This window comes from Prionailurus viverrinus, chromosome D4 (assembly GCF_022837055.1).
Source record: "Prionailurus viverrinus isolate Anna chromosome D4, UM_Priviv_1.0, whole genome shotgun sequence".
Lineage (NCBI taxonomy): Eukaryota > Metazoa > Chordata > Mammalia > Carnivora > Felidae > Prionailurus > Prionailurus viverrinus.
In genome coordinates, this window is record NC_062573.1 from 32,531,946 (window position 1) to 32,548,265 (window position 16,320).

The window sequence follows — 16,320 nt, forward strand, 5'->3', positions numbered from 1 at the left end:
ATGAGAAAGAGGGGAAATATAACCCTTGGTCCTTCCCCTGTCTCTGGAGCTGGCTTTTCTTTCTTTTTGGCAATCACTTTACTGAGATATAATTATATACCATACAATCACCTATTTAAAGTACATAATTGGGGCACCTGGGTGGCTTAGTCAGTCAAATGTCCTACTCTTGATTTCAGCTCAGGTCTTGATCTCAGGGTCATGAGCCCCATGTTGGGCTCCATGCTGGGCATGAAGCCTACTTGGAAAAAAAAAGGAAAAGATAAAGCACATAATCCATTACTACAGTGAATTTCAGAACATTTTCATTATACCAAAAATAAACCCCATTTTTCTTAGCTACTGAATCCCTTCATTCCCCCCAGCCCTAGGCAATGACTAATATACTTTCTGTCTCTTTAGATTTGCCCATTCTGGACATTTCATATAAATGAAATTATGCAATCTGTGGTCCTTTATGACTGTCTTCTTTGATTTAACATGATGTTTTCAGGGTTCATCCATATGAGAGCATTTATCAGTACTTCATTCTTTTTTTTTTTTTACTGAATAACATTGCATTGTATGAGTATAGTACATTTTATTTATTTGTTCATTAATTAACAGACATTAATGTTTCTGCTTTTTACCTGCTTTGAATAATGCTACTATGAATGTTGTATAAAAGTTTTTGTGTAGACATATGTTTTCATTTCACTGGTTATATACCTAGGAGTAGAATTGCTGGATCATAAAGTAATTCTTTGTTTATCCACCTGAGGACCTGCCAGACTGTTTTCCAAGATGGCCGCACCATTTTACATTCCCACCAGCAGTATGTGGGGGTTCCATTTTCCTTTTTTCTTTTTTAAAATTTTTACCTTTTTATAATTTCTTAGTGTTTTATTTATTCTTGAGAGAGAGCATGAATTGGGGGAGGGGCAGAGAGAGAGGGAGACAGAATTCAAAGCAGGCTCCAGGCTCTGAGCTGTCAGCACAGACCCTGACACAGGGCTTGAACCCACAAACTGTGAGATCATGACCTAAGCTGAAGTTAGACACTTAACCAACTGAGCCACCCAGGTGCCCTTTTAAAATATTTATTTATTTTGAGAGAGGAAGAATGCACGTGTCTATGGGGGAGGGGCAGAGAGAGAGGGAGAGAGAGAATCCCAAGCAGGCTCCATGCTGTCTGCACAGAGCCCAATGTGTGGCTTGATATTACAAACTGTGAAATCATGACCTGAGCTGAAATCAAGGGTCAGATGGTTAACTAACTGAGCTACCCAGGAGCCCTGAGGTTCCATTTTCAATGAACATACCACTTGCCCTCTCTTTAATATAAATGAGGGCTCTAGAAAAAGGTTTTAACAGCCCTAAAGAGCTATTTGATGCTTCTTATGACATCGAGCCCTGCCATCCAGATTTGCCAGAAAGGCCCTGGGTTTGTCTGAGGGTAACCTCTCCCTCTTTTCCTCTCCGTGAGGAGTTTGGCCTCAGGCTTGTGCCAGCCTCCTCACTACTCCAGACCAGCGTGCCTGGCCAGACCCAAGCTCCTGTCCTCCCCCGACTGACATTGTTGGCTTTGCTTGACTGACTGATATATCCATTTTTAGGTAAATGCCCAGTCATAAAACGTTTACAGCCATAAAGTTTTACAGAGAAATCATAAAAGGTTTTTCTGTGAGCTTTGGTCAGTGAGACGACTTCCCTGTCCACCTGCGGGAACGTCATATCATTTTTGGCCTGTCTTATTTCTTCCTATCGTCTCCTGTTAAGAGGAGCCAGTTGCCCTAGAAGGAAGGGATATGTGTAACTCTTTTTTTTTTTTTAAGCTTATTTATTTATTTTGAGAGAGAGGGAAAGACAGCGTGCAAGTGAGAGAGAATCCCAAGCAGGCTCTGCACTGTCAGTGCAGAGCCTGATGTGAGGCTCGAACTCACTAAACGTGAGCCGAAACCCAAGAGTTGGAGGTTTAACCGACTGAGTTACCCAGGCGCCCCTGGGATACATATAACTCTTATCGACCAACATAAGATGAAGCCTACACTGAAAAGCTCACTTTTTCAGAGGGAACCCTGATCTCGGTGCATCAGTTATTCTTCGTGTGTGACTTCCCAAGCACATGATACATTTCTAAAGGTGTCTCTTTCTTCTGCTGCTGTAGAGATTCTAATCATGTGAGCCACTCACTTGAACCCTAATCCTTTTTAGAAATCCTCCCATCAGAGAAGCAAGATTTAGGAGGGCTCTTGGAGCTGATTCGAAGGACACACACAAACACTAGAGAAGAAGTCTCCATGTTGGATTTCTGGGAGACATATTGAAAGCTCTGCCTGTTCAAGATGGATAGGAAGACCTACTCCTATAATAATGATAGTAGCCAACATTTGTTGTCAGGCAATGTGCAAAGGCCTTTTCATGCATTGTCAAATTTAAGAAAATTCACCTGTTGTCATCCAAGTAACCAAATGAGGAAATGGAGCCTGAGAGGTATGATTTACCCAAAGTCACATAGCTAGTAAGCGAAGAAGATGGCATTCCTGGGATAAAAATGCACGTGTCTGTCACAACTATGTTTTTGGCTTGGCTGCACAGTAGTGGTGCTTGATAAATATTTACCCGAGCAAATGAAGTAGCAAAAACACTGGATGCATGTGCCCAATGAGAAGGGACAGGAATGAGGCCTGGGTGTCTTCCCATCCCCTGGAGAGGAATGAACACCTCCTGTTACTGGTGGGAGGTTGGCAGGCTTGCCAGGACCTGTCTTTCTTATCAGGAAAGTTACCCAAAAGTGTTACAACATTTCACCCAAGGAAGCCTAGAGTTGAGTTTTCTATAATCCTAGGGGAGGAAGGGGAAGACATACTTTCCTTATCTACCATTCAGCTGGTCTTATGTTCCTAAGGGCCCTAGTAAGGAATTATACCTGCAAGAAAGAACCCTGCCTTCTCCCTCTTCCAGGGTCACAGAGATGAGGCCAGGATGAGAGGAGTGACATACAGGTCAAGCTATTTTAGGAAACTGCCTGACTAATTTTAAGGGTGGACCAGACACTGAAGTGCCTTATTGAGTTGAAGGAGCTTGTTATACATATGGAGAAAAGGGTAGGATAGATCTGCTCCCTTGGGTTTCTCCTCTAGGCTGCCATTGTTCTTGGGGCATGGTACCAGAGGTGTCCATTCATGGTTCCAAATGTGCAGTTCCCAGGAGAGGAAAAATGCATAGTATAGTCCCAGGTCAAACATCTGCTTAACTCAAATAGTCATGGCTAGCAGACCAGGCCCTGTCGTTTGGGCATGGCCAGCACGAGCTCCCTGTCCCTGTTATTAGAGAATGTACCAAGAGAAAGGAGCATTGGGCAGCTATCCTTGGGGGTCTGCTATACAGGTGTGAAAAGGCTTTGTTGGGACACCCTTTCAGTTGTTGGAAAAGTGTTCAATGGGGTTGAATTGTGTTTTAAAATATTTAGAGAAAGCTAATTCTTAGGGTCTTGATGGGGCTAGAGGAGCAAGAAGGAAAGTACCAGGTGCAGGCCTCTCCCCCCATTGCCAGAAGGCAGAAGGGTATGGCAAGAATGAAGTAAATCTGGGTTGGGATGAAGGTTGTTACAAGATTGTTGAGATGTTTAAATGCATGTCAGACACTTATCCGATGCCTTTCATGTTATATATCCCAATTAATTTTAGCAGTGTGTTGTAATAATAGTGATTATAACAGTTTTATAGTTTTCAAATCTGGTTTCTAAACTTTAAACTTCTTTTTGCCTCAGGACTTACAGAGAATTAGCTGAAGGCAGGATTTTGAATGACTCTTAACTGGTGGGGACAACCACAGAACACAGTATGTGCTGTTGGGCCTGGCCTTCTCCTTTCCCCATGCATGATTAGAAAGCTTTGTCATGGGCTGAACAAAGGAGCTCCTGTGTAAAATACTTACTTAATCCATTCACTCTTCTCTTGGCTATTCTATCTGACTTCCTGGTACTCGTGTTTCTTAAGTGGTTTCGTTTCTGAGTCACCCACCTGAGGTTGGGTAGCTGTGGCACCATCCATATGCTCTGTACTCACACAGGTAGCCTTATAAAGCACCAGTTTCCAAATCTTCTCTTGTGGGCCTGGAGAGTGGATGTTGGGTATCCCACCTTTGGATTGTGTAGCCACTGTAGGCTCTTGTGAGTATATTTTCCCCCAAAGTAGAGGGCTCTGATCTTGTTGATCCCAAGAGATATTGAGAAGGAGCACTAAATGCGGATTTCACAGTGTTGGGTCCAGCACCAGCTGTGTTGCTTATGTGCCTTAGTTCCTTCCTGGCATCTTTGGGAGGATTCTGGCCGGGATGAGAATACACGTATGGAAGGGCTTGTGGACTGCTAAATGTAAGAATGGTAGTGTCGATGCTATCACTGTCCTTACTACCCTGGGGCTGTGCGAGTTGGTAAGGACAGAACCCCATGGTGGTGACCCTGAGGGAGCCCTTTGGTTGAAGCTTCCTAGAAGAATTTTCATCTGCCATTGTTTGTTGAAACCCATCCTTTGGTCCATCCATCCATCCATCCATCCATCCATCCAGCAGTTATTTATTGAGCTCTTATTGTATGCCAGGCAGTGTTCTGGGAACTGGGGAAATAAAAAGTTAAAAATTCCAGTTTTCATTGAGCTTCTATTCTAGTGGGAGAGACTGAAAATAAACAAGTAAATAAAATATGAAGTACCTTTGCACCAACAGACTTGGTGCTTCAGGACCCAGTGGTTGGCATCCTGAAGTATGTGTCCTCTTCTCTCTCATACACCCTGTTTCTATCATAGTGTGTATCACACTGCTTCCCACCCTACGTTGTGAGCACCATGAGGGCAGAGATTGACTTGGGCTCACCATCTTTCTCTGGTACCTAGTTTAATAATAGACATCTTGAAGGGGCACACAATGTAGTGATCAAACCATAATCAACCATACAAAGAGGGGAGAAGGGTAAAAAGTCCAATAGGCACCAGTTTCCTGGGTGTCTTCATGGGAATTAGTCTATATATAGTATGTAAATATATGACACATAGGTCTAAGTACCTTTTCACCTAACAATACTATCTTGGAGATCATTTCCTTTTAGAGCTTCCTTATTTTTTTGAACAATTCTATTCCATTATATGGTTATTACATGATTTATTTAACTGGTTCCCTAGCAAAAGCTTATGTCATTGTTTGCAGTCTTTTGCTGTGATGAAAATCCCGTGGTGAGCAAGTTGTTCTTATTCGCATATTTGCAAGTCCCATATGATAATTCCTAGAAGTGGGATTGCTGACTCAGGGCATGCCATTCCGTATTGATTTGTAAAGTGAAAGCAGAAAAATGAGTGGACTAATGATCCCATGTAGTTGACAAAGTCACCAGTCCCTGGGAGTGTTCTGCTCATTGGCCTTATGGCATCTGATATCACTTCTTTTTTTGTGCACCAGGCTGGAGAAACCATGTTCAATCGTGCCAAGCTCCTCAACATTGGCTTTCAAGAGGCCTTGAAGGATTATGACTACAACTGCTTTGTGTTTAGCGACGTGGACCTCATTCCAATGAATGATCATAATGCCTACAGGTGTTTTTCACAGCCACGGCACATTTCTGTAGCAATGGATAAGTTTGGATTTAGGTAAGAGATGTTCACCAGAATCTGCAGGAAACATGTTTCACTCTTACATGATGACTAGGAAATGCAATTCCTGTAGCCCAGGAGTGTCTCTTTAGGTTCTTGGAGGAGAATTTTTCCTCTGAGAACTGGGTGCTTTTTAAGCCCAAAGTCCGTAAAACTTGAGAAGAAAAGTGAAGTTCAGAAACACCCCTACCTCTACACATCCAGGCAAGAAGAGTTTTTATGTTTGGGATGGCTCTTGCCTTTAGGCTCCAAACAGATGCTGTATTTCCTTGCTTTCTTCTGTCCTCTTCCCCACACAGTTTGGGAAGCAAATTGGACTAATTTTCCCCAAGTAGATTCTTGGGTTTGGGTACCTTGGCAGATATACCTTGGTACTTTAAGAAGGAACATGATACTGTTCCCTGCAAAGCACAGGCTTCTGTTTAAGCATGAGGATCCAAACTTTCCCACCAAAATGCCCCTAGTGAGAGGTCAGCCAATGCCTCTCTCTAAGAGCAATAGTATAATCTAAAGCATAAGGTCATAGATGGAAAATAGCCTTATGTAGTCTTTTTTTTTTATCTTAAAAAAATAAATCTGCATTTTGCTCCATAATTATCCCTGTTTATATTAACATAGAATTGTTTAAAATCACCTATTAGTTGATTATACTGACCTTTCCCTCCTTGCTCTACGTTAGCTTGAAGCTCCAGGAAGCTGTGCTGCAGACCCCATGCTAGGCATCCCTGGCCTGGGTGCGCCGCTGTGGTGTGGCAGCCCTGTGCCAGTCAGCAGTCCCTTGGTTTAGATATGAATGCTTTCTTTCAGACTCCTTTTATTCCCATTTCTTTCTGTCTTCCCTTGCTGGGGGCAGTGAGGGCTATGAAACTAAGGATGCTGTGAGGAGAATTTGACTCTAAACATCACCCTGTGCCCTCTCCCCTCTTCCCTGTTTATGTACCTTCTTCTCTTTAAGAGACACAGGCTCAAACCCTGTCCCCTCTTAATTTCTCCCCTTGAAGCGTGGTGGTAAGGACCTCATTCTTTGCCACAGCACTGTGCTTGTTTTACCCAGAACCAGTCAGGCTTGGGGGATGAGGTGGTTGGTCAGAGAAAACACAGCAAACTGAATCTCATCAGCTCGGCATGCGCTTCCCCGTGAGGTCACGAAGAGTCCCTTTTTTTGTAAAAACGCTGATCGTGACAAACCTTAGTGGCCTGGCCACCTGGTTCAAACCCTCATTTGTAATCAGATGCAGACGGTTGTGTGACGTGTGTCCAAAGGTGGGTAACTGGGCCCCTAACTGATGACACCTAATTATAGATAGATTACCTTTGACTCATTAAAGCAGGCCCTTCTGGATCTTCATGGATACTTCTAGTCCAATGTCCTGAATGTATTTGAAAATAATCATTGCAGCTTTTTTTTCATATGCTCTGTATGGTTTGGCTGACTTCCCCCTTCAAGTCTGAGTTAGTTTTCCTTAAATTGTGTGATGGATTTTAGTCTCTTTGGATTCCAGTAAGAGCCCTAGTGTGGTTTGGTGCTGCATACAAGGTCATCCCAAAACCACAGCCTTTAAAGGACCCATTGGAAAGCCTTTGCCTGGCTTCCGGGTATGATCTGAGTGTTAACATTTCTCATTGGTGCTCCGTCTGCATCCTTCAGAAGCCCATGATTCATAACCATTGAAATAGTAAAATATAGGGGCACCTGGGTGGCTCAGTCAGTTAAGCTTCTGACTCTTGGTTTCAACTCAGGTTGTGATCTCACAGTTCCTGAGATCCAGCCCCGTGTTGGGCTCTGCGGGCTCAGCGCTGGCAGCCCGGAGCCTGCTTGGGATCCTAACTCTCCCTCTCTCTCAGTGTGTTTTCCCTGCTCATGCTAGCGCCCATGCACACACACTCTCTCTCAAAATAAAGAAATAAACATTAAAAATATAGTAAAATACAAAAAGGTGTGGAAAGATGAGAGCCCTGATGCCCCACTTCTTGAAAATGTATCAAAATAGATTCACCATTATACATTTTGCTAAGTCGGGATGTGGTAGAAATTTCCTAGAAAATTTTATTTTGGCAAATTTTCGGAAACGCTATTTTGACTGTTGGGGTCAGAGTTCAAGCCAGTATACCTGTGGAAGAATGAAAGTTAGACTGGTAGATGGGCTGAGGGTGGAAAGGGAGGGCATGACAGGGTGGGCACAGGGAGGCTTTACCACAATCTCGGTTTCCAGGACCTCCTGGATAAGCATTTCTCATGCAGGAGCAGGACACATGGGAAGCAGTTTCCTGAATGGGGCACAGGAAGTGCACTTATGCTCTCTCGTCATTGACTAATTTTCCAGGTAACCATAGAAGCAACACAATATTCTTAGAGCAAATTCTACCTTTTGACTTCTGTGTCTTCTCTACTGATATATAAAAACAGAACAAAGAAAACCCTTATAAATCCCCAATTTATAAGTTCCAGAGAATAAAAATAACTTCAGAAGCATTTATTTGTGCTTTGAGCATGCTTTATTTTGAAAGTCAAAACTTACTAACCACTGGTTTTCTTTGTGTGTGTGTGTGTGCGTGTGTGTTTTTCCCCCAGCCTACCTTATGTTCAGTATTTTGGAGGTGTCTCTGCTCTAAGTAAACAGCAATTTCTCACCATCAATGGATTTCCGAATAATTATTGGGGCTGGGGAGGTGAAGATGATGACATTTTTAACAGGTAATTGTCCCAACTTAGATGTCTTTCTCCCCTGTCTCCCTTCACTTCCAGTTTTTCAATCAGTGCCTGATTATTCTGCAAGGATTGACCCTTGGGAGGGATGTAGTCCCCATTCAGCCCAAATTCTTAGATGTGCCCTGCTGTAGGTGCTACAGGTGCTGAAAAATGTCTTTAGGAAGTTTAGCTTTTGTGATTTTTGCATTAGCCTTGGAACATGCAAAATGAGAACCAAATAAAGGGTTGGGTTTACTTTGATTTATCCCACATGCCATTTTGTCCTAAAGAAGTAAACATGCCCTTTGCAAAAATTCAGCATCTCATTGTGGTCCCGTTTGATTATGAAACAAGTTTCTTTGGGCAGGATCCTAAGTTCCTTTACAAAATCTTTGTGCTATTTGTTTATTTTGGAATATTTTTAACAAACATAAAAGAGGACTGAGTAGTATAATGAACTTCTGTGGACCCACCCAGCCCCAACAACCACTACTTTCAACCAGCCCTGTCCACCCCATCCACACCCCCAGGGCTCCTTTATCATGTGCATTGTCATTGCAGATGGTAAAAAGAAAAAACAAAACAAAACACCAGTGGCATTTGAAACCACATTCTGCCCAGTTCTCCCTGACAGTGGAAACTTCAACCCTGCCATCTCCAGATAAGAAGTAACTTCTCCCTCTGGGAGCTAGTCTGAGCTTGTCACTGAGCTTGATATCAGAATATACCCTAGCTCCTTCCCGAATTGGAGTACCTTAATTTGATCAATTAACAGAAGGTGTCTGTCAGAGCAGCACCCAAGTCAGTCAAGTTTAGCTTTGTGTGAGAACCTGTCATAGACCCAGGTCTTTACTATCAACCTGGAAGAAAACCTGAGGTTTAGAGGATGCGGATTGATTATCAAGCATCTTCAGACAGAGCACTGTGTGACACAGGCCTGATGGGGAGGACACTGAAGCCCCAGACAGGGGGTCCAGACAGAAACAAACTTGCTTCCACAGCACCACCTGGGCAAACCTCAGACCCACAGGATGGTGTTAGGGGCTGATGTGACACCACAGATGCAAGCAGTTAAGAGGGTTAGTGGGAAGGGAGCACTGAGAATGGACACCCAAGGGTGGAGGGACTAGAAGGTTGGGTGGCTGGGGGAGCAGCTTTCTTGAAAGATAAAGGACCTAACTCACCGTATGCCAGGCGCTGAGGGAGACAAGGCCAGAAACCTTTAAGTTATCCAGGACCAGCCAGTCCTGCTTTTTAATCAACTTGTGCTCCTGCTGTGTCAAGGCTTTGGTTGTGGTCCTCATTCCTTTCCCCCAGATCTACACAGAACCTTCCACCCTGTTCTGGCTGCCTCTAGTCTTGTTCTCTGCTCTCCATTCTTAACAGTGCTTATCAGAGAGTCCTCCCTTTGGCCAAAAACTTTGGGTAACTGTATATTCTACCCCTTTCAGACACTGGCACTGATCTGAAAAAAGGGATGCGAAAAGCTCTGAGAAGGCCTCCATGATTTAGCCTTCACCCTTCTTTCCAGCCTCATCTCTGACCACTTTCTACCCCAGACTCTTTCTACCAGTCCCCAGAAGCTTCTGTTGTTCCCCGAGGGCCCTGTGTTTGCTCTGCCTCCCTGCCTTTGCCTGTGCTGTCCCAACTGCCCTAAATGCTCTGTGGGCACCCATTCGTCTTCATAGCTGGCTCTGCCTAGTCTTGCGCAGGTAGAGTGAGTGGCTTCTCCTTCTGTGCTCCCCACCACCACCTCCCCTCCTCACCTCCATCCTGACACTGATGGCCCTATGTTCTAAGTCCACATTGTAAGTTCTGTGAGGGTAGACACCCCCAGTGCCTGGCACAGAACACTCCCCAACCAACACAAACTACAGAACCAGTGGTCAAAGGGCACAGGGAATTAGTGTGAGTTTTAACTGATGCCACAGTGAGCTGAGGTATGGGCTGAGTGAGAACAGTGAACAAGATGGCGGATGGGGCAACAGTCTGGGGCTGTCGGACCCAAGCCTTATGGCAGCTTTGCAGTGACGACTTGTCCCTTCACTCCTTGCAGGTTAGTTTTTAGAGGCATGTCTGTTTCTCGCCCAAATGCTGTGGTTGGCAAGTGCCGGATGATCCGCCACTCAAGAGACAAGAAAAATGAACCCAATCCTCAGAGGTGTGTTCTATGTTCATTTACATTCTTTCTTTCCCCTTTCAGGTGGGGTAGGCTATAGGAATGAGGCTCTGGTGAGGGCTCCAGGCCTCAAGGGGAAGGGAGGGATCTGTCCATGAGTTGGGTAGAGTAGACTAGGTGGTTGGGTGGGGGTGGGGGGGCAATGAAGGACAAATGTTTCATGTTTTTTTTTCTTAAGATTTTTGTTTTGACACCAACCTTTGCCTGTTTTTCTCTTGTAGGTTTGACCGAATTGCACATACAAAGGAGACAATGCTCTCTGACGGTTTGAACACACTCAGTTACAAGGTGTTGGACATAGAGAGAAACCCGTTGTATACCAAAATCACAGTGGACATCGGGACACCGAGCTAGCATTTTGGTACACTAATAAGAGACCTGAAAATGGCCAGGGACCTCTGCTGTGTGTCTCTGCCAATCTGCTGGGCCGGTCCCTTTCATTCTTAACAACCAGAGTGATAGGCCCCCTCCAGTCATCATTCAGATGCCTTTCCAGATGACCAGGACGAGTGGGATATTTTGCCCCCAACTTGGCTCGGCATGTGACTTCTTAGCTCTACGAGGTGTTTGTAAATGTAGAAACTATCAGCCTTTGGGGGAATCTCGGCATGTTCACAGTGTCACCCCAAAGAATCAGTACACAGCCCCAAATTTGGTGACTGTGGGACTCATTTCCAGTGATAAACTCCTAATCTGTTGTGAAATAGGTAAGAATTTCGCTTTAAATTGTGGTATTCTTATTACTTCATGAAAAATCGGAGAGCGCTGCTGAAATCGGATTGGTGTGATGTTTTTTGTTTGCATATTCTAACAGAAAAACACAATCTCGACCTTTCTCAATTTACTCCTCCCCCACCTTTTAGCAGTATGCAGCTACCACAATCACTTGTGTGCGTATGTCTTTTCTTAGCAAAAGAATTTTAAAACTTGAGCCTTCGACCTTTTGCCCTGCTAACGTGTGAATTCCAAGGCAACGTTAGCCATCAGAGCAAAAGCCTTGAGTGTCCTCAAATTCAGTGGCCTTTCTCCAGATTGTCTGATTTCTGAATGTAAAGACTTTTTTTTTTAAAAAGCAGTTTGTAGTATTTTAAAGAAAGAACAAATCGGGTTTTATTATGATCTAGCTTGATTTTGTGTTGACCCAGATTTGCATAGCTGTTTAGTGTTAAATCATGACAATTTATTTTTCTGAGCATGCTATATAAACTTGAATTTCCTATGTATTTTTATTGTGGTGTTTTAAACGTAGGGAGGGGATTGAGCATTTTTTAGTGGGAAAAATAGCATATGCTGTAGTGGCCCGATTTGGCTGGCAGGTCAGGTTTTGTAAAGAGCAAAATCACTTTTGGGCCCTTTGAGGGCAAGACCTCCCTGGTCAGAGTTATCCTGCTAGACCTCTGGGGGAGGCAAAAGCCTAGGTCTGCCAGGCAGAGCTCCCCACCTCCCTACCCTCCCCAGGTGGGAGGGAACCTCCTCCACCCCTCTTCCCACTGACCCTGGGACCTCCCTTTAGGGCCCTAGGCTGTGGAGTTCTAAATGATAGCAATCAGGTTGTTTACTGGCCCTTAGTCTGGGGAGGGGGAGGAAATCACTGCTCTGGCCCCTGTGGAGTCCAGGGGCCACCTCCTTCACTGTGCTAGCCACATTGCCTGGCCTACCTTGCTGGACCCATTCTCCTTCCTCCCCCCTTCTCCTTTCTCCTTTCTGTCTCCTTTCTCCTTCCTTCCTCTCCGTTTTTGTTCCTTTGCCTCTTGCCTGTTCCCTAAAACTTGCCTGTGGCACTCAGGGTCAAACAGACTATTCATTCTCCAGCATGAATGTGCCTTTTAATTAGAGATCTAGAAAGTTCAGCTGAACCCTCCCACACTCCCTCACAACCACTCTGGTGCCTAAAGCCTCCCAGTCCCCTTCAGGTTTTTAGCAGGTGCTCGCACTCCAGGGAGGCTGATCCACAGGGGTGTCTTCCCCAGACCCACCTCTCCTGGGGGAGAGCGAGGACTGCCTGGGGTGGGATGCACAAGGCAGTTGCTACCACTGGCTGCCCTTGTCGGGTCCAGCCTGAGCTAAAGGCAAAAAGAGTCAGCTATCTAATCCCAGGGTTGGCCCTTTAGCTGGTGGCAGCCCAGAGCCCCACCACTGGCCTCCTGGAAGCCAGCCCTCAGTGTGGAGGCTGAACTGGTGCCCAGCCCTGGTCTTACCTGTGCCTTTATCGCTTTGAGCATCTTGGATGCTACCATGGTTCTTTTCCAGAAGCCTTTGTATTGGTTAAAAATTATTTTCCACTGCAGAAGCAGCTGGGCTATGCGAAGAGTATTCGTTCGGTCAGTCCCCCGTTCCTTGACAGGGGTGTCAGTGGAACCAGGAATGACCGCCCTGAGAGGGAGTTTTGGGAAATACAAAGAATGAAGACCTCTCCTCTCCTTCTGTCCCCAGATCCTGGTTTTTCCAAAGTGCCTTAAAAGAAGGGAGACAAATATCCTGAGTGGTAACTTCTTTATTATATACTTTACTCTTACAAAAAAATTCTTTTTTTTTTCCTCCTGTTTTCCTGTTACACTTTCCTTCATGTTCCACTGGAATAGTCAAGTGTGTGGTTTGTTCTCAGAACCAAGGGGGCTTCTGCTTCACCTGTTCCCCACTTGCTGACCTTCTGGTGCTTTCATGGGACCCACTTGGGCCCAAGGTTAGGCCCGGATGCTTGCCTGGTTTATAAGATGCTGTGGGTCCTCTTTCCTCCCTGAGGAGGTTAGGGCTGAGGGTTCAGGGAGCATTTCCTTCACCTGGAAGGTGTCACCATGAAGTTGTTATGTGCTGTGTCTTTCTCTGTTTCTGTCCATCCCGATGCTGGTGACCCCGTGAAGTGGCCTTTGGGAAAGATTAGGAGGCAGAGGTGGCACGAGAGGGTAGAAGAAATGCTGGTGCTGGCTCTCAGTCTGGGCAGGGTCTCTGCTGACCTCAGGGCTGGGCGTGGGTGCCCCACTCAGCCAGTACGGCAGCTGTCCTGTCCCAGAGACCTGTTGTGCTGTGTATTTCGACCTCCCATGTATGCAAATGTATGCGTTTACCATTGTAAGTGGGAGGGGGGAATGTCTGACCTTGGTGTTCAAAACAGAACTGTATTTTTGTCTTTAAAATCCAGTAATATAACGTGAATAAATGACCTTATCTTTGTAACCTCAGGTGGTTTCTTTTCTGATTTAAGTAAGGGGTTTGGGCTCTCCGGGCCGGATGGGAAATGATTGGGACTGCCTGCTGGGAGGATCAGAGGAGAGCAGAGGTCTGCCACAAGGGGGCAGGTCATGGCTGGGGGTGGCGGTGGTCCCTCACCTGACTATGTTCCACACACCTCACTGGAATCAGCCATTTCCCAGTCTGAGCCTCATTTTCTTACCTGAAAATGGAAATAATAGCACCTAGACTTTCTGAGGCTTAAAAGAGATGATGGGTCTAAAATAATGACTGGCACCTCACAGGTACTTACTACATAGTAGTTAGTACCACTTCAAAATAGAATTTCCACTAGCAGTTCTCTGGCCACATTCTGCTGTATTCGGCAGTCACCATGAGAGTTCTGAGATCTTTCGCAGAGCCATTTACACAGGTGTTCGCAGAGTAACTTAAATGGTACCATACGAAGTAAGATTTCTTTTCAGTCCCAGGACATTTAAACAGATGTTCTACAGGGTCTTAGTTGTGACTCAAGGACTTGAGACAGTAAGTACCCTGTGTGCCTTCTCCTTCTCATCACCCCCAGGATCAGGTACCAGCAACGTATTAAGGTGCTGGTTGGATTGACTTGGCATCTGGAAGAAATGTGTCAGAGGAGACTGGTATGAAGGAGAGGGCACCCTTGCTGTCCAGGTTGGTGGAGCTGTGAACGTGGGACCAATTGGGAAACAGGAGCAGTAAGGGCAGCACTGTATAGCCCCCCAATGCTATCTGGCTATCCCCACCCATCCTTGTGACTGCTGAAAGGACCCCTAGGGGCCTCAGACCTGAACAGAGGTGGCCTTGGGCTCAGATCTGACCTTTGAACAGGAGACTCTGATCCTTTCAACAAAGTGCTGCCTTTGCAAGCTGTAAGGTCTGGGTGAAGTGGAGCACCTTCTGTCCCCAAAGATGCACATATCCGCACAAATACATACAAACTAACATGCATAACATACCTGACATGTGCCTATGAGAGACCAGAGTGCCTGGGTTCAAATCCTACTGTTACTTCTTCCTAGTGCTGTGATGTGACTGCTCCAAATCTGGAGGCACCCAGGACCTCACCGGTGGTGTTTTCCCTCCCCTTCCCTGCCTCACCTGAGTAAAGGTGTTTGGAATGGCAGCACTGGGAAGGAAGGGGGCTTGAACCCCCATGGTGGGCTCTGAGGGGGCCAGGAAGGGATGATGGCAGGAGGAAGGGGGCCACAGACAGGCTCCTGGGGGTTGGCCATTTCCTTGAGATGTGCTCTGTCTCATCTCCCACTCCACATGGACCCAGACCAAGTCTGAGCCAGGCAGAGCTCAGGAGCCATGCAGTGTGGACTGGGTGGGCACCAGGCCCCCCTACACAGTACCTTTCTTCCATGGGAGACTGTGACCTGGATGCCAAATCACTGACTTACAAATAACTTTTGGAGGCAGGGCGATGGTGCCCAGGTCACTGGGTCCTTGTGGAGGTATGCAAGTGGAACCTCCCGAAAGTAGGAGTATTTGCTGCTGGTGACCAGAGGGAAGCTGTGTGTAGGGAGAGGTCAAGGAAATGAGAAGATGCCCAAGTTCTAAGTGTTACCAAGTCTTCACCACACTTCCAGTCTCCCCTCCTCTTGTTTATTCCAGGAGGTGAGAGTTTGCACATTCCTAGGGGCCGATTTCTTAGAACTGGAACTTATTTACCCTGTCAGAAAGGAAATGAGGTTTGTCTGGCTGAGCCAGTCATGCCAGACAAGCCTCATTTCCTTCTCTGGCAGAGTCCCCGGGCAGGGAATGTGGCTATTGCCTTCATCTGGGCTCAGGGACCTGTACCCGGGCTGTGAGGCAGAGAAACCTTTGGGACATGGTTGTTATGGGTAGTTACAGGGTCAGTAGGCCAGAAACCACAGGGACATGGCACCACAAGGACGTCTGCCTTTGAACAAGATGTGTGCCCCCTCACCAGGCAGGGGGCTTGGGAAGATGGCCAGGAAAAAGCCATGTAAACAGTGATCATTACTTCTGGCTCTTTCTGCCTTCCCATTCACTGTGTAACTCTGGGCAAGTGGACTTCCGTCTCTGAGCCCTTGGTTTGCTCTTCTGTTTTAGGACTTGCTCTCAGACTCCACCTCTGGTTTTCCCATAGTTCTGCCCTTCTCCCAGTAGGAAGTGCCTTGATTTGGGTTTCCTTTTGTCCCTGAGGTTAACCCTTCTTATCACCTTGAAGGAAGTCACTTTATCTCTGAGTCTTCATTTATAAAAATAGCAGGATCGGCCCCGCCTGTCCTGTGCAAATCACCCACACTGAGATACCACTTTATACCCATTAGGATGGCTGTTATCAAAAAACCAAAATTAGCATTGCTGAGCATGTGGAAAAATTCCAACGCCTGTGCACTGCTGGTGGGAATATAATATGGCATAGCACCTATGGAATATCTCATGGTGATTCCTCAAAAAATTAAACATAGAATTGCCATATGATCCAGTAATTGCTACTTCAGGATATATACCCAAAAGAAATGAAAGCAAGGACTTGAATAGATACTTGTAAACACATGTTCACAGCAGACTTATTCACAATAGTCAAAAGGTGGAGATGACCCAAGTGTCTATCAAGGGATGAATGGATAAACAAAATGTGGTGT

General features: G+C 45.7%; 1 protein-coding gene across 1 annotated transcript in view; it reads left to right on the top strand.

The window, feature by feature from the left end:
• B4GALT1 (beta-1,4-galactosyltransferase 1) overlaps window positions 1-13,671 on the top strand; it is a 54,910-nt gene extending 41,239 nt beyond the window's left edge. The window contains exons 3-6 of the mRNA XM_047831313.1: window positions 5,434-5,621; window positions 8,197-8,319; window positions 10,370-10,474; window positions 10,714-13,671. Of these exons, the coding sequence (XP_047687269.1) occupies window positions 5,434-5,621; window positions 8,197-8,319; window positions 10,370-10,474; window positions 10,714-10,846 (549 nt within the window). The 3' untranslated portion in view covers window positions 10,847-13,671. The remainder of the gene's footprint in view (window positions 1-5,433; window positions 5,622-8,196; window positions 8,320-10,369; window positions 10,475-10,713) is intronic.
• Window positions 13,672-16,320: the final 2,649 nt, after the last annotated feature.